Source organism: Grammomys surdaster, unplaced genomic scaffold (genome assembly GCF_004785775.1).
Source record: "Grammomys surdaster isolate TR1022 unplaced genomic scaffold, NIH_TR_1.0 255, whole genome shotgun sequence".
In the NCBI taxonomy this organism is placed as follows: Eukaryota; Metazoa; Chordata; class Mammalia; order Rodentia; family Muridae; genus Grammomys; species Grammomys surdaster.
Genome location: NW_021604696.1, coordinates 9,733,232 through 9,756,825, shown reverse-complemented (window position 1 = coordinate 9,756,825; position 23,594 = coordinate 9,733,232). Strand labels below are relative to the sequence as shown.

The window sequence follows — 23,594 nt, the reverse complement described above, 5'->3', positions numbered from 1 at the left end:
TTCTTTCTTTCTTTCTTTCTTTCTTTCTTTCTTTCTTTCTTTCTTTCCCTCCCTCCCTCCCTCCCTCTCTCTCTTTCTTTCTTTCTTTAGCTGGAAAATGAGCAAAGTGATCAGTCAGTCAGTCAATGAGCTTTTCTTTCTAACCTTGATGAGGCCCCTGTAGCCTTCATCTTACTGTAATCAACCAGAGCCCCCTGGTGGCCAGGAACAGCTTTCCCTTTAGGAGACACTCTCAAGGAGACAAGTTTCCTAGTGTAGGACCAAGGCAGGTAGGTGGACCGCTTTGGTTGCTAAAAAGAGGTGTTTCCTCTAGAGAGATGGCCCAGAGGTTAAGAATGGTGACTATTCTTCCAGAAGACTCAATTCAATTCCCAGCACCCACATGGTGGCTCACCGCTGTCTGTAACTCAGTTCCAGGGGATCTGATACCTCATACAAACCTAAGTGTAGGCAAAACACCAGTGCACACGAAGTAAGAAGAGTAGTTTCCAAACACAGCTTGTGAAGCCGATATCACAACTTTGCATGCCCTGGTGTGAGGCCTTGGTATGGCCTGTGGGCCACTGACTATATAGGGGTGAGGTCCACAAGGCCCTGTGGGGTCACTGGCTATGGGGGTAAGGCCCACAAGACACAGCCTAGGTTTCTGATATGTTCTGTCACATTAGGTGGAGGATTTAATCACATCCTTCTGGAAATCTCTGCAGCAAGACACAGTCATGCTCATGTCTCTGCCTGATGTGCGCCAGCTCTTCGGATGCTATGACATACAGCTGTATAAGGTGGGTGGACCCTTGACTCCCCTGTGCATCCCTTCCAGAAGCAGATGCTACTGGTCAAGTTAAAACAGCACCCCCAATACACGCCATCACAGAACAGCACCCCCAATACACACCAGCCCAAAACAGCACCCTAACATATACCAGCCCAGAACAGCACACCCCAATATACATTCTATACCAAACAGCACCTCCAATACACACTAGCCCAAAACAGCATCCAAATACACACAAGCCCAGAACAGCACTCTCAATATACACCAGCCCAGAACAGCACACCCAATACACACAAACCTATGCACAATGGACCAGGGCCTTTTGCTCTTTTAAATTTCCTCATACACAGAAAATAATGACTAATGGTTCAGATTTTAACCTGTTTTTTTTTCCTCTGAACATATCAACCAAAGATGTTTTATCTATCTATCTATCTATCTATCTATCTATCTATCTATCTATCTATCTATCTGTCATTCCTTGAAGACAGGATCCCTTGATGTAATCAAAGCTGGCTTTGAACTTACAATCCTCCTGCCTCAGTCTCTGGAGTACTGGGATTATAGGTGTTCCTAGGCCAGTCTTTTAAAAGGCATTTTCAGAGCGCTGGAGAGATGACTCGGAGGTTAGGAGCACTGGCTGCTCTTCCAAAGGACTCAGGATCAATTAATTTCCAGCACCCACGTGGCATCTCACAACCTTCTGTAGTTCCAGTTTCAGGGAATCTATGCCCTCTTCTGAGTCTCCTCGGACACTGCACATATGCAGTGCAGGGACATGTGTTCAGGCAAACAGTCATACACATAAAACAAATAATATCCAGAAAAGAGAAGAAGATGTTTTAGAAGATGTTTAGAGCCATGGGTGATCACTCTGCAGCAGCGGCCGCTGCCAGGCTTGCTCTGCTCTGGAACTCCAGTCTCTGGAGCAGTCACTGGATTTAGGAGGTCAGCGAGACATCAGTCAGTTCTGTGGTGAAATTGTCTTTGCTCATCAAAGTCCCACCAGTTAGGTCTTAGGGAGCTTGTGCTTCTAGCTTGTCACCACAGACGTAGAATAAAAGGGCTAACTCAGCTCTTAAAAATGTTGGTCATGGCTCTCTGTGTTTGCAGAGTGGGCATGGTGTTATTTGCTTTGTTTTGACTTTGGATTTTGTTTGCTTGCTTTAATTGAATCAGGAGCTATGCCCAAGGTCTTGGGTTCCATCCACAGACTATGGTATGGGTGTGTGGGGGAGATTCCATTATCAGTATCTGAAAAATGGCACACCAGGGTGGAAGGGTGTCCTGTACTGGAAGCAGCAGCTGCCTTAGGTCATTAGTGACCTCCCTCAGACCTGCCACAACCTAGTCCGTCTCTGGGTCACTTTTTGGAAGCTCCTGTCCTTGCAGGTCAAATCACTCAGCCTGCTTCTTTCTCTGTAGGGCCTGGAGGACACACTGCTCCCTGACTTCTTGGAGGATGTTAGTATCCAGTACCTGAAATCTGTCCGGCTGTTTAGTAAGAGATTTCAACTGTGGCTTCTCAGTGCTCTGGAGGGTTTTCCAGCCATCTTACAGATCTCCAAGCTCAAAGGTAGAGTTGTACACAAAGCACGGATTCTGTGTGGTGAGGATGAATGTTGCCACTCGGCAGCTCTGTCCAGTGGTTGGTCGGTTGTATGCTGTATAACTCTTTGCTCCTCACCCGTGGAGAGCAGAGCTGGGCCTGCCTTGGTGACATTATCTTTGGTGCTTCTGATGGGTTCCTGGGCTGAGCCGCATCCAGAAAATGGCCTGGGAGTGTCTTTCCCAGTAGCTGTCAAATGAATAACTGAGTTCCTTCAAGAGGAGAGTGAGAGAGAGCAGCTGTCCCCTTCCCTCCCGTCCTTTGATAGTTTTCCCAAAGAGCTGAGAAAATCAGGGTATTAGGAGATACTAGGTGAAAATTCTAGACTCATCAGAATGAATGCCCATCCTAGTTAGCTCAGGCTGCTGTAACACATCATGCCCTGGGCAGCTCACAAGCAGCTGAGATCCATTCCTTGCTTGCTTCTGAGGAGTGGATATCGAACAGGCCAGAAGTCCAGCATTGGACAATGGCAGATCTGATCTAGTCAGGGCTTATTTTCTGGTTCATAGACAGTCTGTCAGCTTTGCCCTTACATTAAGGGAAAGGCGAGGACTCTTTCTGAGTTCTTTTGCCTTAGGAGAGCACCAATCTCTTCAAGAAAGTTCCGAGTTTGAAAATTTTGCTATAACAGGCACCTCCTCTCAGTACTGTCACTGTGAGGTGATGCTTCAGTGCGTGAATAAGAGGAGTACCAGCCTCCCCATAGCAGCCCACTTCAGATGCTAGGATCCACAAGTCTCTGCTGCACAGGCTATATTGGGCATGCTGCTCCTAGCAGACTGCCTAAGCCATTGGGGAAGGAGTCAGCGGATGGGTGATGAGGAGGAGGCACAGACTGAGGCCAGACAGCTTTGCTGCTTAGCCGCGGGGGCCTGCCCCAACACCTGCACAGAGAAGCTAGAGTGGGCAGCACCAGTAATAGCCCTGTGTTGTCCTCCACAGAAGTCACTGGATTTGTCAAAAGACTCAAGAGAAAGACATACCTTTCCAACATGGCAAAGGTACGTTGCAGCTCCCTGATGGGTTGCTAAGGCACAGGAGATGTTCCACACCCTGCAGTCCCTCCATACAGGAGGGAAGCCATTTTACCCCACCCACAAGCAGAGGGCAGACAGGAGAACCTGCAGGCCACTGGCTGGGGAGGCCCCCAGTCCGCGGTGCACCCTTCCCCTTGCCCTGAAAGGCTCCAGCCGCCTCTGATCTCTACACAGGAGAGAGGTGCAAGGCAACATCTAATAAATGTAGGAGGGATACTGCTGGGGATGCTGGCCCGGGCTGGCTGGTGTCAGAGGTGAAAAGGTATCATAGCAGACCCTAATAGATAGGTGGACAGACAGACAGACCTGCTTCCCTTCTACATGTGTCCTTCTGAACTCCACATGTCTGGGGTTCCAGGCTCCTCAGCTCTGAGCCTTTGTCTTAGGTGTTGACGTTTTAGCTGACATGCTAGACACCATGGTTCTCAAACTGTGGGTCTCAAACCCCAGATATTTACATAATGGCTCACAATAGTAGCAAAACTACATGAGGTAGTAATGAAAATAATTTTATGGTTGAGGGTCACCACAACATGAGGAACTGTATTAAAGGGTCACAGCATCAGGAAGGCTGAGGGCCACTGTGCTAGAGAATGGGGATCCGGCTTAATCTTCCTGGAGGTTTAAGTTCCTCTCCACAGGCTCAACCCACCTCTCACTGAAAATGGTTCCACAGCCTTTGATGGCTGCATCTGTACTGTAAGTGGAAAGCCATTCCTTGTCATTGTCCCCTGGACAATACCATGCAACAGCTATGTACATGGAGTGTACTGTATTAGGTGCTCCAAGCCCTCCAGAGATGCTCCAAGCTGTACAGCAGACTGTCCAGACTGTGAGAAAACACAGCATTCCATAAGGGGCCTGAGCATTCACAAAGGCTGGCATCCATTTCACCCCACCCACAAACAGAAGGGGCCCAGGCCTCATGACACTCAGCAAGATCCCACCCTGTCCCTTGCCCTGGAAGGTTCCAGTCGCCTCAGTTCTCTCTGTACACTGGCACACAGAGCATCAAGGAACCACCCCCAAGTTGGTGCCAAGGGGCAGTGGTATGATGCCAGCCACTGGACATGGGCCCCATGTCCATCCAAGCTGGAGAGGAACTTACCAGGTCCTCTGTGAACCATCCCATCTGTTAGCACCCAGCATTCTCTGGGCTCTCAGATGGTCCTCAGGCCATCCCTGGTCAACAGCACTTACATATTTCTGTGGGTCTATCTGGCAGTGACTATGGTCCTTGATCTCATCCCATCAGGGCAGCGTGTTTGGGCTCTCAATGAACCTGCTCTAGGCCAATCTCTGCTCTTATGACTCCTTGAGGATATTTACTTAAGCCCCCAATGCTGTTTCCTCCTCTGGAACATGGAGATTTCTGTAGTTTAGGGATGACCAAGTGCCTATTCTATGAAGTCATGAAATGCAAAGGTTTCTGTCATCCCCACTTGACCACCCAGTAAATCAGCTCCAAAAGGCTAAATTCATGCTTGAAGGTTCCCAACAGGAAGCAGAGACAGAGCTGGAATGTAGTTCAGAGACAGTGATTACTTGCAGTGTGCAGGACCCAGAGGGTAATATCAGAGCAAGGAAAGAGGAAGAGACAAGAGAAGGCAGGCTTCCGACTCCACAGCTATCTGCTTAGGATCAAGGACAGTTTTATAAGATACTGACCAGTTACCCTCCACTCTCCTTCCTAGAGTAACCTGGGCCTGGGTGTGGCAGGTGCCGAGGAAAAGGAAGCTTAGCAGCCCCACACTGGGAGCTAGAACGTGCATGGTCTGAACATGTCCTGCCATTTGAGATTGGATGTTAGCGCCCACGCCCACAGCCGCCTTTCCTACCCCTCAACAATCACAGGAGGCTCTGTGGTGTCCAGGTGGGATCAGCAGCGGAAGCACCACACGAATTGATCATTATCCTCCCTCCTTGTCCCTAGACAATGAAAATGGTTCTGAAGAACAGCAGGAGAATCGGCCTCTTGAAGTCAGATCTCCGTGCCATCATCAGAGACGGCACTCTGGATATTTCGAAGAAGGTCCTGGAAAGTGACTCGGGGCATGACGAGGATCCAGAGAGGCAGACAGAGATGAAATGTAACCCTCCTTCACACTCTCCATTTGGGGCGAGCACGGCCGTTACTAGGAAGGCCTCTCACTGCAGCAGGCAGTTACCTAGTTGAATGTGTTCACACTTGTCTTCCTGTAGAGGGCAACGGGCAACCCAGGAACTCCCCAAGGGCAGCGGTTCTCAGCCTTCCTAGTGCTGTGACCTTATAATACAGTTCTTTAAGTTGTGGTGACCCCAACCATAAAATTATTAACTTCATAACTAATTTTGCTACTGCTATGAATCATGGTGTAAATATCTGATATGTGGCCCCTGTGAAAGGGTCGTTTGATCCACGAGAGGATCATGAGCCACACGTTGGGAACCACTGTTCTATGACATCTGCTCCCAAAGGCTTCCTGAGTGTCAGACAAGATGTCAGTGCCAACACATGTTTGAGGATCAAGCCCACAGAGAGGCGAGGCCTCAGTAATGCTGCTTGACAGTATTTCTTTGCAGACATTCCCCCACCTCAGGGGGATCAGGGGAGATCATCTCTGCATCTGTCTTGCACACACACACAAACCCCAGCATCTCATCCGTGCTGTGTGACTGGATAGAGTTAGCCCTGTGAGTTTCCAGGGTTCCGGTGACCCAAAGTAAGCCGTGTAGAATTCTAACTCTAGGCAGTGTAGGGGTCAAGCCACCCACCACGGCGACTCCACAAACAACTGATGCAGAGATCCTCTTGACAGTCAATAACTGGCAACCATTTTCCAAGGAAGGGAAATCACTCTTCTATAAAGAGGCCTAGTTACTGGTGACACTGTGTTTGAGGGATGAGGCAGGGACAGACTAGTGATTGAAAAACCTTCCCAGGGTGCCTTTCAGGAGGGGAGTTGGGAGTTACCAGAAGGTGGCAATGGGTTCCAGGCTCCACCCCTGGCCAGAATGTCCAGGACGATCTAGAAAGGCTCCCTCTGCAGGGATAATCCCTCCCCAGTCAGCACAGCCCTGGCTAAAGCTGCCTGCAAAAATGCAGGCTCCTTCGGGGTCAACTGAGCCCCTCTTAGGCCACACAGAGTGCCACTTTCACGCAGCAGCACTGCGGTTTCCCTGACCCAATGGACACATGGATTCAGTAACAGACGAAACCTGTAAAATAATCTTTTCTTTGACCGTGAAGTAGAGGTGGCTTTGCTACAGTTGTGCAAGTTGTTAAGGTACCTTGTTTTGTAATAGTGCCCGGTAACCCCTCCTCACTTGTCACTTGTGTCCCTTGTCCCTAAGACCCTGGCTCTCCCCAATCCAGATGCCCTCTGTGATGTTCCACTTCCTCAGCCACAAGTTTCAGGGCTTTGGGTGTCAGTTCCCAGTGGTAGGAGCCTCACAGTCTTTCCTCTCAGGGCACTGGCTTTCCTGGGAAACTCAGGTGGGAATCCAGTCACTGCTCCTGCCCCCAGCCCCACCTACCTACAGAGCCCAGTGAAGGCACATGGGCCCTAGATACCTACAAACTTCCTCTTAGCCTGCGGAGAGCATGTTCCTGCCCACTGCCATCCCTGTGTGTCTCAAAGAGGATGCAGAGTCCTGCCAATGGACTACTAGCTGCTGTTGGTACCTGCAGGCCCCAGTGTTTCTAAAGCCAGGGACGTAGGGCCTGCTGTTTTCATAAACTCCACTTGCTGGGCATCTGCCCTCAGGAGGGAAGGCTGATCCTTGTTGTTCATCCTCCAGCAGTGCTACCTGGGACACCCAGACCTGACATCACACACAGGCTCACATGCAGGCCAGGGGTTCCACCTGTGTGTGTACATAACCCCAGGCAAGGCACTTACTGCCTTTGATGCCCCGGCCATTTAAGTGACACTAACGAGCCAGCTCATTTGCAAAGCTGTCAAAGGTAGGTGAGGTCACGTCTGCAGAGTACAGTGAGCTCATCTGAAGCCAGACTCCACATAATTGCAAGGTGGGGCTATTGTCTCAGGACATGTCTTCCCATTGCCAACAAGTGGTAGAGACAGGACTGTGATTTCCAAGAAGGCGACCCCAGGAGTGACAGCTCCAGCCAGAGTGCTGATTGATCCCTTGGGTTCAAGATGAATGTGGGGTCCTGCCCCCCCCCCCCCCGCACTGTTCTTCAGTTCTGTCCCCTAGGTGTCTAACATGAGCACCTAGCTCACGAAGTCCTCTGTTTTATTTCATTCTGTCTCCTTGCAGGCTTAGGCTGTTTAATTTCTTTGCTGGAAACCTCAACAGATCTTGCTGAACTCCTGAACTGTGTGTCTTCAAACCTCCAAGTGCTTGTCTTCCAGGTATGAAACTAGATTTTTACAGAAAAGAAGTGGGTGTTGATCCTTCTAGCTAAATTACAGCCTCAGGTACCCAGCACTTACCTGTATGACTCTGGCCTTGATGACCATAGAGACAGTAAACTCAGCTCAGAATTCATCCTTTGTTTCCAAAGAGTGTAAGCCTTGGGAGAATCCCTTTGAAGTACTGTCTGTCCCTGGGGGCATGAGAAAGAGGTTCTCTGTGGGGGCTGGGCACAAGTATGTCAGGGTAGTGAGGGTGTTAGCATTGGGACATGGGCTCTCACCTCTCTAACAAGGCACAAAATGAGGAGGTAGCATGGCAGTGTGTGCGTGTGTGTGCGTGCGTGCACGTGTGTATGTGTGTGCATGTGTGTGCATGTGTGTGCATGTGTGTAAGGGTGTTGTGTGCACATGTGTGCATGTGCCTGTGCATGTGTGTGTGCCTGTTCGTGTGCATGTGCATGTGTGTGTTTGAACAAATGTGGGTTTTGTACACGTGTGTGAGTGTTAAGTGTGAAATGGGAGGAATGTGAGAACATGGTCGTGTATGTTCCTGTGTTTGGGTAAGCAGGTGTATGTTAGAATAGGGGATATGTATGTACAAATGAGCACAGGTAGGTGTACACATAAGGATTTGAAAGACAGGGAGAACATGTGCTGAGGGCGTGTGCACCAAGCAACTGTTGAGGAGGAGAGAAGCTCTGCCTTCAGGAATAGTGGTGTCCATCCGGGTGTTTCACAGACCCATCCCAATGAAGAGATTTGGAAAAACCTCAAGGAATGGGTGTGGTGGTTCATGCCTTTAATTCTAGCATGGAGGCAGGAGGATCTCTGTGAATCTCAGGCCAGTCTGGTCTATAGAGCAAGCTCCAGCACAGCCATGACTACATAGAGAGACCCTGTCTCAAAGAGAGAGAGAGAGAGAGAGAGAGAGAGAGAGAGAGAGAGAGAAGGAAAGAGAGAAAGAGAGAGAGAGTGAGAGTAAGAGAGAGGGAAGAAGGACAGGAGATAGAGGGGGAGGGAGGAGGGAAGGAAGAACAGAAAGGTGGGCCACAGCTGTGTGTAGGTCAGTGGTACAGCATCTGCTTAGAGTGTGTGAGATTGAGGATTCCACTCCCAGGACCACAAAAAAAAAAGGAAAGAAAAGAAAAGTGGGTTGGGTTGTCAGTGGATGTGAGGGGATTGCTTCCCTGGCAGGTGTCCCTCTAGGGACTCCTTTCACTGGGGTCCCAGGCTTGACTTCACTGTCCAAGCTGTGAAGAGCCAAGGGTGCCTGTGGAGAAGATATAGCCCCACACTGGTGGTCTCTAATGAACAGGAAGATAGGGCAGGAGCAGCTCAGAGCTTTGAGCTGGAACTGAGATGGAATCCAGACACCTTGAAGGTGACAAAGAAGGCTTGGAGAAAGCGTGGGTCTTGAAGTGACATGTGAAAGGTACACAGCATACATATTAGCAGAGACCAGGGCAGAGATGTGGGGACGAGATCACAGACAGAAACAAGTCTATGGAGAAGTAGGAATAGACATAGCAGGCCAGAACCAGACCCTGGGCCTCAGATCTGGAAAAAGGCTTCAGATACCTCCTCCCCGACCCTTCCTGTCTAACCTTCTAAGTAGCCCTGACCTGGATCGGCATCGCCAAGGAATGAGCCAAACAAACACCCAAGGAAAGAGCCAGGAACCCCTTTCCAACTGTCCTTCCCATCCTTTGCTTCTTAAAAGATAACCACCCAAGCTGTGTGAGAAGGGTGCACAATGATTGAGAAGCTGAGGCAGGGGCATCATGAATTCAAGACTAGCCTGGACTACATAGCCAGACACAGTTTAAAAAAATAAAAGCAATAATAATAATTGTTCCAGATTCTGTACTGGACAGCGATTGACTTGGCATGTCATTGACACATGCTTTCAAGGGTCTCACCTTATTTCTGCACACTCACTCAGCCATCTTTAACCATGAAATGTTTAACTCCAGCTCTGCCTCAAAGCAGCCAGATTAACTCGTTCACGTTGCAAGCCATGTGACATCACGTGATATCACATGACACCACGTGCTGCTGGTCCACCACTCTCTCTGCAGCCTTCACCAGTGAGGCATGTTAAGAAAAAAATGATTTTTTTTTAAAGCACATGCCTTGTAATGGCTTGTTACTATAAAATAGCTTAGCTGATTTTAAAAAATATACAGATGATTGCCAATAAAACAGTCAGTGAAGATCTTTGGACTTGTCAGAGATGACTAATGGCTTTGGTTGTTAGCATCTAGCAGGATGCTATCAGAGGAAAATGTCCAGCTTCCTTCTTGCCTTATGCAGTTTGGATCCAAGTATACTTTCTAAATGTAGAAGCAAGAAGCGCCTGCTGGCAGTGGGACAAATTCTCACTGGCACTTATGCCCCCTGCCCCAGAGCTCCCAAACAGTTGCCTTTAGGAAGCACCCACACTGGACTGAGGATGTGGCTAAGTTGGTAGGGTTCTTGCCTAGCATAGATGAGGTCTAATCCCCAGCATCTCATAAAACTGTACATAGTGATGCTTGCCTGTAACCCCGAGCTTCAGAGGTGTGGCGGGAAGACCGGAAATTCATCACCAAGCTTGAGGCCAGTCAGGGTTACATGAGATCCTGCCTCAAAAATAAATATAAATAAGAGAGAGAGAGAGGGAGGGAGAGAGGGGGGATAGATAAATAGATGGAGAGATGATGGATAGGTAGGTAGAATGATGGATAATGGATTGGTAAATGATGGATGATGGATAGATGAATAGGTAGATGACAGATGGATGGATGGATGGATGGATGGATGGATGGATGGATGGATGGACATAGATATACAGATAGATGATGGATAGACACTCATACATACATACACACACACACACACACACACCTGTATTTTCACAGTGTCTCTCAACCCCACTCTCCCTCCACACTCTGGGTCACCAGGCGGAGCCCCCCTTGGGGGTGAGGAGTGGTAAGAAATATGGAAACCCACAGAGCAGGCCTTTGGCGTCTCTAGGTTTTCTGGGGGAATGTGAAGAAAAGCAGTAAGAAGAAAAGACAGTTCCCTGTTTCCAGTCAAGTGTTCCCTCTTGGCTTCCAGGGCGTACAGCTGCCAGTTATGCATGGGCCACATGGCATGTGACAGAGACTCGGTCTTGGAGACACTTGTCGCGTATACACATTTAAAATTCACAGTATTTCATGGTTGTAGTTCACATGTAACTGACTGCTGCTCTCAGTCTCCACAGAAAACACCTTAGTTACATACAGTAGCATCCTCTTAACAGCCAGGTTGAATACAACCTAGGTCATCAGATGGCCAGAGTTCTGCTGGGCACAAGTGCAGGGGCTTACCAATCCTACATAGTCACACCCCTAGCAGCCAAAGCTGAGTTTCCCACACTGGCACCCTCAGTTTCTGTGGGTTCTGTGGCCTTCTGTCAGTCAGACATGGCATGCAGAAGAGCTAGCCTACAGTAGCCACCAGCTGTCCCATGGCACTTCCCCAGGGCACTTCAGTGAGGCTGCTATGGTGTTTCTCTGTGGTACCAGCTAAAGAAACCCTTTGGTAAAAATTAATTGAACTAAGTTAATTGAAGCAAAGAATGATTCCTGCATTGGGCAATCCTCAAAGCCAGAGAAGGTTCCCTCTGTCAGATGGGCAATGTTTGTAGACAGGAAAGGCTGAGAAAACAGGATGAAGAATCAACTGTCCATTAAGGTTCAAGCAAAGCCACATCATGCCAGGAATTACGGGCTGAGACTTTGGCTAGTCCTCCTTCTCCTCCCCACTCTCTCCCTCTCTTCTTTGTACCCCTCTCTCTTGATCTCTCAGGTCAGATAAAAACCTTAGTTTCCTCTTGTTGACTGTTTTAGTTTGGGTTTTATTGCCATGAAGAGACACCATGACCAAGGCAACTCTTATAAAGGCAAACATTTCATTGGGGCTGGCTTACAGGTTCAGAGGTTCAGTTCATTATCATGGTGGGAAACATGGCAGGCTGTAGACTAACATGGTTCTGGAGAAGCCAAGAGTTTCTACATCATGAAACCTAAGGCAGCCAAAAGGAGACTATTCCCCAGGGAGCTAGGAGGAGGGTCATTTCTGCCCTGGGTGGAACTTAAGCATAGGACCTCAAACCCTACCCCCCACAGTGACACACTTCCTCCAAGGCTACATCTACTCCATCAAGGTTACACCTACTAATAGTGCCACTTCCCATGGGCCAAGCATATTCAAACCACCACAGTAACAGAGCTTTAGCCTGAGTAAATCCATATGGACCTGTTGGGACCCAGTGCAAGAACTCAGTTCAAAACAATATCCCGACTCCATCTTCTGCCCCACACACACACACATAAAGTTTGCTTGCTACATTTCTCAGTTGACCTCCATTTTAAATATTGTGTGGGGACTGAAAATAAAACAGACCAATCTCCCACCTCCCTGTTTCTCTCTGCCTACTTCAAAGGGCTCTGACCCAGAACCACCCACAGGAAATGGGACAAACTTGCTGCTAGACTCGTGGCCTGAATCCAATGATCCTGACAAATCAGCTCTGGCCACTCATCCCTCAAAACAAATGGGAAAAGTAGGGCCTGGAGAGATGGCTCAGTGGTTAAGAGCACTTTGCTGCTCTTTCAGAGGACCAGGTTCAGTTCCCAGCACCCACATGGAGCAACTCATGCCTGTCACTCTTGCTCCAATGATTCAGAGAGAGAGAAGTGGGGGAGAAGATGGGACTAGCCTCCTCCACCCACCCTGTTTTAAGATTACTGACAAGAACTCCTAGATTACAGAGGGGCAGGCAGCACTGGATGAGGTATGGATGTGGGGGAAAGGTTGTCGGGAGTGTGGGAGATGGTTAAGTGTCTGTAGTTAATCAGACCTGATCAAACTGTGGTTAGGCCAGGAGTGTTTGTCACTCACAATATGGTTGCTACTGTCTGTGGGAAGAGGGTGAGTCTTGTCACAAGAGGCTTATCCACTCTGAAATCAAAGGAGACTTCCTTAAAAAGTGACTCAGTGCAAAGGAGACAAATGGAAGCAGAAATGTCAGGCTTCAGTGTACTTGTGGAGGAGCAATGCGTCCCCATGTGTGCACAGGTCAAAGGTCAACCTTGGCACTGTGCTTCAGACCCTAGCCACCTTTTCTTCTTGAGACAGAGACTCCTCCCCCCTCCCTGCAATGCTGTAAAAAAATAACAGCAGGATGACTGGGGTCTGGAATGTGGGTATACTGCCTTTGTATGGAGGTCAGAGGTCACTGTTTAGTAGTTGGTTCTCCTATGTTGTGTCTGAGGCAGGGCCTCTCTTCTTTCTGCTGCTGCTATCTGGCCTTGGACATCCCTGGCATCCTTTGAAAGAAAGTCCTTCACTAGCTGAGAACTCACCAGTAGACTGGCTGGATTCTTCTGTGTTCTGGGACCAGACTCAGGCTCTCTTGCTTATGAGGCAAACACTCTGCCAACAGCTGTCTGCTGAGCCCAGCTTTAATCCTGACCTTAGGACTCAGCGGGCGGCTGTAGTCCAAGCAAAGAGTCCAGACTAAAAGCAAAAGCAGCTACTATGTCCTTCTTACAAGACTAGAAATAGGCCCCCTGCTTGCCTCTGCCTTCTGCAACTAGATTCTTCCCTTGTACAATACATTCAGACCACAGCATCCCCTCCCTCCACTCTTCCCTGTTGCACCCTCCTTCCTTCCCTGGATCCACTCCCTCTCCATCTCCCTTGAGAAAACAGCAGGCCTCCAAGAGACAGCAGCCAGCCCAACAAAACAAAACACAGTAAGGCCAGGCAGAGGCCCTCACGAAGAGCCAGCCTCGGTTCCGACTCTCCTCTCCCTCTCTGTCTTTTTCCTTTTTAAAGTGTCTGCTCATGACAAATACATGCTTTTGAAAACATGTTTATTGTTCCCTTAATTTTGTCACAAACGCCATTTTTCCCTCTTACACCCAAATCTAATAGCCAAGCAAAAGCAAAGAGGACTTTCTCAAGCTTGCTGCCAGCTTCCAACTCAAGTGGAATTTCCTTCTCACCGCCGTGAGCAGAGCCTTGACCGTGAGCCACAGAGACAGCTTTGGTGAGTCTGACACTCAGAGACACGTTGTTACTATAGCTCTGATGTGGGGCTGGACTCTGCAAGAGAACCTTTGCTTACGGTGTACAGGTTCAAGCCCTGACACTGAAAAACAAACAAAGAAATAATAAAACTGTAGGTAAGTAAATAATAGTGCTTCATTAAATAAATGCTAATAGACAAGATAAATAAATAAGAAGAATGTTTTACCATCGGACAAGTTTTCAGGTCAAGTAGAATCGATTCATCCTTCTCTTCATATCTTATGTAGCGTGCAACGCAGACACAGATAACCATGGTTTGTTTTTTTTAATTTTTATTAGTGGCCAGGCGCTTGTCCACTGAATAAACAGACTGTGTCTCCTCCTCCTTCCCTCACAGTTGGAAACAGAAAGACTATCCCTGCTTTTGAGGCATAAAGTGTGACATTTTGAGGACAGTACCCAGGGATGGAGGGGAAGTGTGTTCTTTGAAGCGCTGTTTTCAACTGTTAGGAACAATTATTGGTAAAGCTGTCACCATGTGTGAATGACAGAGTTCCTGCCCAGTGACAGTCCTCCTCTGTGAAGGAGCCAGGTCATTGATCTTCATGAAGCATAAGGAGGTTGTAGAGAGGTAACATTTTTTTGTAGTTTTCTGAGATTAATCATTCAATGAACAGGTTTTTCTCCCCCTAACCACCCATGTCCCCCCACCTGCAATGTCCCAAGTGCTGTCATAGCCACTGGGCAGACAGCATGTCAACTTCCTTGGATTTAGAATGTTGTAGGAAACTGGTGAGGCATACACCTGTAGGTGTGTCTGTGAAGACATCTCCAGAGAGGATTACCTGAAGAAGGATGAGCCACCTTCCGTGTGTGGTGCCTCCCATCTCTAGGGACTGAATAAAGGGAGAAGGTACTTGTGCACGTTATGGTATGAGCTGCTTTGCTCCTAGTCCCTTCCCCACCATGATGTGCCAAACCCTCCCTCGGGCTGCTTCTGTCAGGCCCAGTGATGATAACTACCTCACACAACAGAGGGGAGACACAGCCTCCACTCCCACAGTCTCCACACTAGTCAGGCAGGCTCAGCCTCACCCCACAGGCTGCCCTGCCCCTTCACTGTGCGTAGACAGAGCAGGAAGGAGGCAAGCAAGCCTTAGTCTAAATGAGTTTGCAAACACCCTGTAGATCTTGGGGAGATTGCTGCTAGAGACAGCCATGTGGGTGATGCCCATTTTTAATGGGGCACTCCCTTCTGGTCCAAACTTTACACTAACACCCATACCAAGCAAAGAAATAGAGCAAGGCCATGTGCGAGCACAGAAGACATCCAGCTCTGAGGGTGTCATTCTACAGCCCCGGCCTCCCCTGTGTGCACATCACTCAGAGTTAGAGCATTCATGCTGGCAGTTTTATCCCTTCCTGTAAACTGTGATTTTTCACAAAGTTTAGCTAGCGGGGCATTGTTGACCAACTTTACTGGAGACAAGTCAGACAACTATCTCACAAGCAGTGTCGGTACCCCTGGATCCAGCAGAGATCAGCGAACACTGGGAAAATGGTGGGAGGGTTTGAAATGGACAAATGGCTTTAAGAAGATGGAGTCTACACTTCTGGAATATGCTTTCATTGTTTTACAACTCTGTAATCTGCAGCCAAGCAAAAAACCCAAACCCCTCTCACTCACAGGAGCACCCATCACTGGCATCCTTCTGTGAAGCTAATTCTGCCCAGAGGACCAATCACACCTGTGTCAATTTGTAAAATACGCAGTCACCAGTCCACACTGCTACCAGTGTTTAGTAACTACAGTTCCCCTTCCATCCTTCTACAACCTCTCCCCCGTCCCCTCTCTCATTAATAATTTAAATAGATCACATAAGAGCCACAGTTTTGCTGTGTTTAAAAAGTATCTTTAAAGATTGCACAGGCTAGGTCTCCCATTCTGTCTCCCGGGCAAACATCAAGGGCAGACTTCCCTCTGGTAGAGCAAAAGGGACCGCACTTGTCTCTTACATGGTGCAATTGCCTCCCGTCTCACACCAGATGGGTATTAACTTCTCTCTTGCCGATACAACTCTAGCCTCTGGCCCTCTGTCTGTGGCTGATCTTCAGGGCTCTCTCAGTGTGGATGGCTGCAGGGGTCAAAGTCCAAATCCCTTTCCACCAACCACCCCAGCCATTCAGACCATTCCTTGGTACCAAGAAGTTAAAAGCCACCTGTTCCTTAGAGACTGATTTATGCCTCTCTGTCTGCTGGTTGTCGTATGTGTTCATCTCCGGTGTCATCTAAATGTAGGTGCCTGGCATCTGTTTCATCTGCTGGTGTTGGAATATGTGATTCACATCTTGGAGTCGTGTATGGAAGAGGAGGAGGAAGAGGAGGACCTCGGGAGCCTCCAGGACCTGATGTCAGATGACCAGTTCCTCACCCAGCCAGACCAGGCCTTTTTCCACCCTCTGGATTCTTTGCCAACATCGGAATGTGCAAGCCGGAATGTGGAGTCACCTCAAGTGACGCTGAAACACATGAGCCAGAGCTGCGGTCCCATGGGCATGAGCAGCATGGTTCTCCAGGTGCTGGGCTTCCTGGTGGACACCGCCACAGGCAATAAGGTAGAGACACCCACACAGACAAGACAGACAGACACACACACACACACACACACACACACACAGACAGAGAGACAGAGAGAAAGAGAGACATACATGGGGAGAGAGACAGAGACACACCGAGGGATACAGAGACAGACATAGAGAGAGACAGATAGACATATACACAGAGGGCAAGAGTTAATAAATATGCAACAGAGTTAAGAAACTCACAAAGATTGCGTGGACTCAACAGTGGTGAGGGGTTCCAGAACCCTCTTGTTTGCAGTCATTTTGTCAGGGGCAGCTGTGATAACTTGCCTGCCTGTTACTGGTCTGTGTGTGTGTGTGTGTGTGTGTGTGTGTGTGTGTGTGTGTGTGTGTATGTTAGTTTATGTGTGTGTGCACGTGTGCATAGAGGAACATCTATGTGCATGTGTGTATGTCTGTGTGTGCACATGTAGGGGCATGTATGTGTATGTGCATTTATGCATGTGGGGGGTGGCATGTGTATGCATGTGTGTGCATGCACGTGTGTGTCTGTTTGTGTAGCTGACTGTGTGTATGTGGTATGTGTCCATCTTGGCTTTTTTGAGACAGAATCTCTCACTGGCCTAGAGCTGTCCATCAAGCTAGGTTGGCTTAACTGAGTCACAGAGACCCACCTGTCTCTGTCCCCACCTGGCTTTTCGCAGAAGCTTCTGGAATTGTGCTCATGCTTGCAAGGCAAGTGTTTTACTGAGTCCTTTCTGCGGCCCTAATTTCTTCAACTCCTATACACATTTGGTGTTCAGTCACCGTCCCTAGCTTTCCGTTTATGGTCACAGATCCCCTCTAGAGCAGATGGGCTGTATAGAAGCAGATACATTGTCCATGACCCAGACAACAGTGGATATGAAAACTGTGCATACCCAGTATTCTGCAAAATACAGCCTTCCAGGGAACTGTCTTTGCAAAACAAATTCTTAAGTGTTCCAGAGTTCAAAGATTCTGTACAAGACGTTCAGAAAGGCATCACATAAGTCAAAAAAAAATCAATGGGAGTCAAGAAAATGTGTCTTTGAGGTGACAGATTCTGTCTGTCTGTCTCTGCTTAGACTTCATGCTTTCATCTTGGAATAGTAGATCTGTTTATCCAAGTTGTGTTAATAGCCTCTCCCAAGTTGTGTTAATACCCATTCCTGGAATGGGTATGGGCTGTTCACCCTCTCCATGGCCAATGTTCGGATGGATACTGAGAAAGAAATCAGGCTTGTTCAAAGGCCAGTGTCTCAGGAAGACAGAGGAGCCATTGACTCAAAGCTCTGTCCTGAGGAGACTGGAGCCCTGAGACGTTTGGTAGGGAGGGACAGCTATGTTCTAGGTACATCTTTACCATGTATGGTGTGCATCTCTGCTTCCCTTCTTGTCCAGAGTTCTGCAGGAGACCTTCGCCACCATGGCCTAGCTTCTGAATGTCTTGAGAGACAAACATCACTTTTCTACACCTTAGACTCTTATCGGTCTCCTGTGATGTGTTCATTGAACATGGAAACTAAAGATTACAGAGTATTGTATGTTCTAGTGTTTACCAGAGGTTCCAGGTTCTATCAATCTAAGGGAAGATTAGTAAATATCTTGATTTAGGCAGAGCCTCCCTTTAGGATTTAGAATGCCTAGAAATAGACAGGATGAGGAAGGACTGGGGAGAGGAAGCAGTCTTGTAGACAGATAAACACTAGTCCTTCCCAGGACAATGCCAAAAGAATCAGCCTGTTGCAATGTATGTCCCTATAAGAAACTTCTTCTCTTGTGTGTGAGTGTGCCTACTCAGTGAGCCAGGAACTGGTGACTATTGACCCCAAAGTCAAGGACTTTGACTCAAGTGGGATCTGGGTCTCCTCAGATGAGGAGGAGCTGGAGCTAACATTCCAGGAGCATTGACAGAAACAAGCCCAGGCCCCTATGAAGAAGGCTAACAGGGAATGGCTCTCCCCAGGTAGTGACCTAGAAGATCTGTGCAGGCCCATCTGAGCCTATTCCAGAGCATTCTGTAGAACTCAATAGGACCACCAACATTAGTGCTGGATTTCAGTATTCAGTAAGAGTATGAACTACAGCATGAGAACCTGTTAAAGAATAAAACATCTCATCCAGTGATGTGGGTTAAAACATGATGAGGAACACTTTATTCAAGATCAATCTAGTGGGTACAAGGACCACCGAATGAGGTCTTGCCCAACTCTGAAAACAATGATAGAAGATAGGGAAGGATCAAAGATCAGTCAGCTGTCGGAAATCACTAAGAGGAGACATCAAACGTCAGGAGGGTTCTGGGTGAATCAGCTTGATGGGATTGTCTCCGATGGTGGACCATGGTGCCCAGATCTTTCCCAGGGAATGGTGAAGGCTGAGGAGCCATGTATGGAGGATGGTGAAGTATCAGAGGTGGTAGGGACCTTCCCAAATTGACTAGAGATTCCTTTAAGTGGCTAGATAGTTCTAGAAGAAGGCTTGGAGTTAAGTTTGGCCACATAGAGAATCTTGTCAAAGTTTGCCTGCTCCCTGTCAGTCAGGAAGGTGAGCAAGTGAACTTTTACCTCCGGAGCCACAGTTGAACAGGATGGAGAGCAGACGCAAGCATCAGTCCAGCACGTGGGAAAGGGGACATCACCAGATCTGTATTACAGCACCATAACTGAGGCTCTCCCAAGATCACCTCACTGAGAGCACAGGGTTCACACCAGTACAGATGCCTTTCCAAGGCTAACTTTCCCAGCATCCTCTATTCAGTGGGTCTTCCACAGATGAGCTTAATTCTAAATTCAGTGACTTCATAAGTGTGCAGTTCTTGCACACAAATTACAGAATCTCACCTCTTCACGTGTTACCCGAGAACCCAGAGCAAACAGTTTAATTCCATAGGTTTAAATAAGCCAGTCACTGAAAAATGCTTTAAAACAACACCCAGCCATCCACTCGTCATCATGGTTATTCCTCCCGGAAAGCTCCTTGTTCTGAGCACCTGCCCTTAATGCCACCCAACTCCATAGTCCCAGAAGCTCATTACAGTGAGGTCTGACTTAATGTTTAATTGGCGGAAACAATAGAGGAGACATTAATAACTTAATTGAACTTCATAATAAAGCAGTACAAGCAGATGAATGACAGATAATCCAAGGTAATATGCATTAGAGATTAATTAAAGCTGCTCTGTCTCTTCACGCCTGCTGAGTTAGCTGTAATGACTTAAGCAAGCAAACACCGAGGAGTCACACGCCTCTGATTTCCACTGCATTCATTATCCAGCATGTGTGTGCATCATGAATGAAAAAAGGCACACACACACACACACCATCTGCACTCAGCTGCTAAGAGTTAACGCCCCGTGTACTGCACATCTGTGACAAGCCTCATTCTCAGAACAATTTAGCGCTGCCTTGCACCCAGGATAACAGCCCAAGTCAGCATTCCAGACTGATACATCCATCAGTCTTGTGAACTGTGGCAACATCCCGAAGACTCTAAGATGCCAAGGCATGTTCAAGAAAAATGTCAAAGGTGTTGGTGGCATCAGATAAGGAAAATAATCTTAAGAACAAATTTTTTTTTATCTTCATCAATTTAGAATTAAAGCAGAGAGAGACTTTGTATCCATGGTAGGTGTTGGTTGGTTTGCTACATTTATGTCTTATGTGTGCAGGAGAGTGCTCATGTGCAGGTCAAAGGACAACTGGTGGGAGTTGATTCCCTCCTTCCACTGTGTAGGTCCCTGGGATCAAACTCATCCAGCTTGGTGGCACCTTTACCAGCTGAGCCATCTCGCTAGCCCAAAGACAGACTTTTGAGGTGTACTTGAGAGTGGAGTGATTATTATTGCAGTTGGAGAGAGATATTTTTTTTTGTAATGTCCTGCACCTAACATTTGTCTTGTCCACATCTTTGAAGAAAAATATTCACTTATGGAAGACTTGTTGATGAACTCAGACCAAAACGAGAGATACTCATATCTACTCTAAAGTCCCTAAAGTCATGCTCAGTGCTTTGCAATCTCCCAAGTCCCCTAGAGCTGAGGGAAAGACAAACAGTCCTCTCCATTCCCTGCTCCCGTGGTGTAAGGAGGTCAGCTGGACCGAGTATATGAGCTGTGTCGGAACCTGTGAACCGCTGTAATCCTTTACTGCCCAACCTAGTGTGCCTTCACCCAGTGGAAGGCAACTTTTCACAGCCTCTTCCCCCAGTCTAAGTTTATCTTTGAAGAATGGTGGGGGAGGTTTTTGTGGGAAATAATCAGCCCCAAGGTGTCTCTCCAAAATGCAGTCCCTCATGCCTTTCCTAAGGGCAATCTACTTGACATGAGCCATCTCTCTCGCCTCTTCAGATTGGCAGGCCCTCCCAGGAAATCTCCTTGAGGTGTAGAGGATCCCCTGAGAAATTAGGGTCCCCCAGCAGGAGCGAAGGAAATTCACACACTTCCCACATTAGGCCCCCAAGTGGGTGGCTCCTGCAAACAGGACTAGAATAATGGTGTTCTTTTGCCTTTTCCTTTCAATCACTCCCCCCACCCCCACTGCAGCTCATCCAGGTATTGCTGGAAGACAAGGCCACTGAAAGTGCTGTGAAGCTCAGCCTCCCCGTGGGACAGGAGGCCCTCATAACCCTAAGCAATGGACAGAGATTTGTGATTCACATCTCAGATGTGCCCCAAAGCTCGGAAAACACTTACTGCAGGAAGAGCAATGCAAGCATACAAGGTGGTTTGCTGGAGTAGGGTGTGAGGAAGCAGGCTTGGATTCTTAACACATGTGTCAAATCCTAAAGCTTTTGTATTGCTCTCTGAGAGTTTAATGTATATAATAAATGAAGCATTTTATGTTTGTATCTTGAGGAATTGTATTTGATCAAACTATAAAGAAAATTTGAGAAAAATTCGCCTTGCCTCTTGCTTTCCTTTTGGATATTTTTTGGACAGGTCCCTTTGGGGACAGAACAGAAGACCAGTTTAAGAAATCTCATCCGGAGTAAGAAATGGTTAGGTCTCCAGGAAAAGATACAGTTTGAGAAATACAAACTGGTGTTTCTCTTTCACTCTGTTGTGGCCCCATCAAAACAGAACTTGCAGGAAAGTCCATCAGGCTTGAAGAGCAGGGGGACGCTCACTGAGTCCTGCCTGTCCGTGTGTCTCTGTGTGTGTGTGTGTGTGTGTGTGTGTGTGTTCCATTATGCTCGTTCCTTTACCGTTTCATTACCTCTACTTTCTAAGCAGGAGATAGAATTATAATTCAAAAATGTCTAACACAGGACCCTTTCATGAAGCACAATCTTAAACGTTGTTGAAACTTTGCGTATCCCTGCTGTACATTTACAATTTCTGAACCTGATTGATGATTAACATGATTTCTGGTGTAAATGAAATGACTTGAGAAATTATATTGCTCTCTTATTACATTTTCATTTAGTTCTACATATGAAGGGAATTAGATTTACCTGCGAAATGAATTTAATTTCCTATATGCATAGAAGTCTTAAGAAATAGGAACTGGGTCACACTAGAATTTTTCACCTTTGGGGCTGGAGAGAGAGCTCAGCAGTTAAGAGGGGTTGCTGCTTCTTCAGAAGACCCAGGTTCTGTTCCCAGCATGCAGCCACAGTTCTGGGGGACCCACCACCCTCTTGTGGCTTCTCTGTTCACTGCATTCATATGCACAAGCCCGCATCCATGTATATACACACGGATTAAAATTCAAAATAAAAATTATTTTAAAATAAGCATCACAATTGTTTTGTAGATAATCACATTTTAGACCCCACCCTAACTACCTCTGTCCCCAAGCTCTCTGGAAGTAAAGAGTCTCAGAGACCAATTCAGACACTGATTACCCTCTCCTTCCCTCCAGAGGCTGTCTGTGTCTCTTGTTTGCTAATATATAAACAGACAGTAGGTAGCTGATATATAAACAGACAGTAGGTAGCCGGGGTGGGTGGTGGGTGGGGAGCTACAACAAGGTCTGGTGAGACAGTTCAGCAGGTCAAGGCACTGGCTACCAAGCCGGATGACCTGAGTTCAGTCCTTGGAACCCGCATGGTGGGAGGAGAGAAGTGACTCCAAGTTCCCCCTCTGGCCACCATCACATGCAGGATTAATCAATCAACTGGAAAAATAAAAATGTAATGAACTAAAATTTTAAAATAATAATAAATGAGAAATGGAGGCACTAGGGATGGGGCCAGTAGTACGGCGCTGATTCAGCACATACAAGATCTCGGGCTCCATCTCCAATATCGGAAATTGATCATTACTAAGATGAGTTACCCTGTGTAGACATGAGTGTCCTGCCGAAGACGAGTGTCCTGCTTTAACTCCCAATGTCCCTTTCTATTGAACTAGGGTTTGGGGTGAGGTGCAATTATATGAATCTACCTCTGCTGGATTCAGACCTGCAGCTGTTGTCTGTCTGTCAAGGATGCATTAGTCTCCCCTAGAATACCGACCGCCTCCTGTTGCTTGATCACAAGTGGGCACAGGAAACCTCTCTGCCATTCCTCAAGTTTGGATTTTTACCCAGGGGCTAGAAATAGCCTGCAGAGGAGGCTTTACGGCTTGTTCTCTGCTGTCGCTGTGCGCTGCTTTGTGGCTGCAGCGGCATGACAGACCCTCCGGGTCCTGACATGGCCACATAGCGTTTCCCCACAGTCCACAGGTTGTTTGGCTGCTCTTGAGCCTCAGTGGTGGCTCCTAACAGACTTGCTGAGGACTGACTGGGCAAGGAAAGCTTTGTCTGGGATGACGTGGCTGTCCTCTGGGTAATGTGTATTCTCTTTACAGAGAGAACCTAGAGGAGAGCAGAGGAGGAGACACAGCACGGTACCTTTGTTTTATTCTTGTGCCATTGGCCCAAGTGAGTCATATTGCTGAGCTCAGAGCCAGAGAGGAAGCGGCACTAACAGACGCGAGCACCAGGAGGTGTTCAGCATCCGGAACTGTCTGGGTCACTCCGCCGCATACCTTATGGACTTCAGCTCATTCCAACTAATATCTAGACAGTTTTCCCCGCGACTGTCTTGTTAGGACAGCCTGAGCTGCTGCTCGATGACATCAGGCAAGAGGGAACACCTTCTGCAGATCCTGTATCACTGCTGTGGCATTTTCTAAATTCGTGATGCAGCAGAAACAT

General features: G+C 47.7%; 1 protein-coding gene across 1 annotated transcript in view; it reads left to right on the top strand.

The window, feature by feature from the left end:
• Rfx8 (RFX family member 8, lacking RFX DNA binding domain) overlaps window positions 1–21,345 on the top strand; it is a 61,564-nt gene extending 40,219 nt beyond the window's left edge. Inside the window, exons 8-15 of the mRNA XM_028775516.1 lie at window positions 669–782; window positions 2,201–2,351; window positions 3,330–3,388; window positions 5,358–5,514; window positions 7,688–7,782; window positions 13,753–13,867; window positions 16,148–16,464; window positions 20,996–21,345. Coding sequence (XP_028631349.1) covers window positions 669–782; window positions 2,201–2,351; window positions 3,330–3,388; window positions 5,358–5,514; window positions 7,688–7,782; window positions 13,753–13,867; window positions 16,148–16,464; window positions 20,996–21,190 — 1,203 coding nt within the window. The 3' untranslated portion in view covers window positions 21,191–21,345. The remainder of the gene's footprint in view (window positions 1–668; window positions 783–2,200; window positions 2,352–3,329; window positions 3,389–5,357; window positions 5,515–7,687; window positions 7,783–13,752; window positions 13,868–16,147; window positions 16,465–20,995) is intronic.
• The last annotated feature ends 2,249 nt before the right edge of the window (window positions 21,346–23,594 follow it).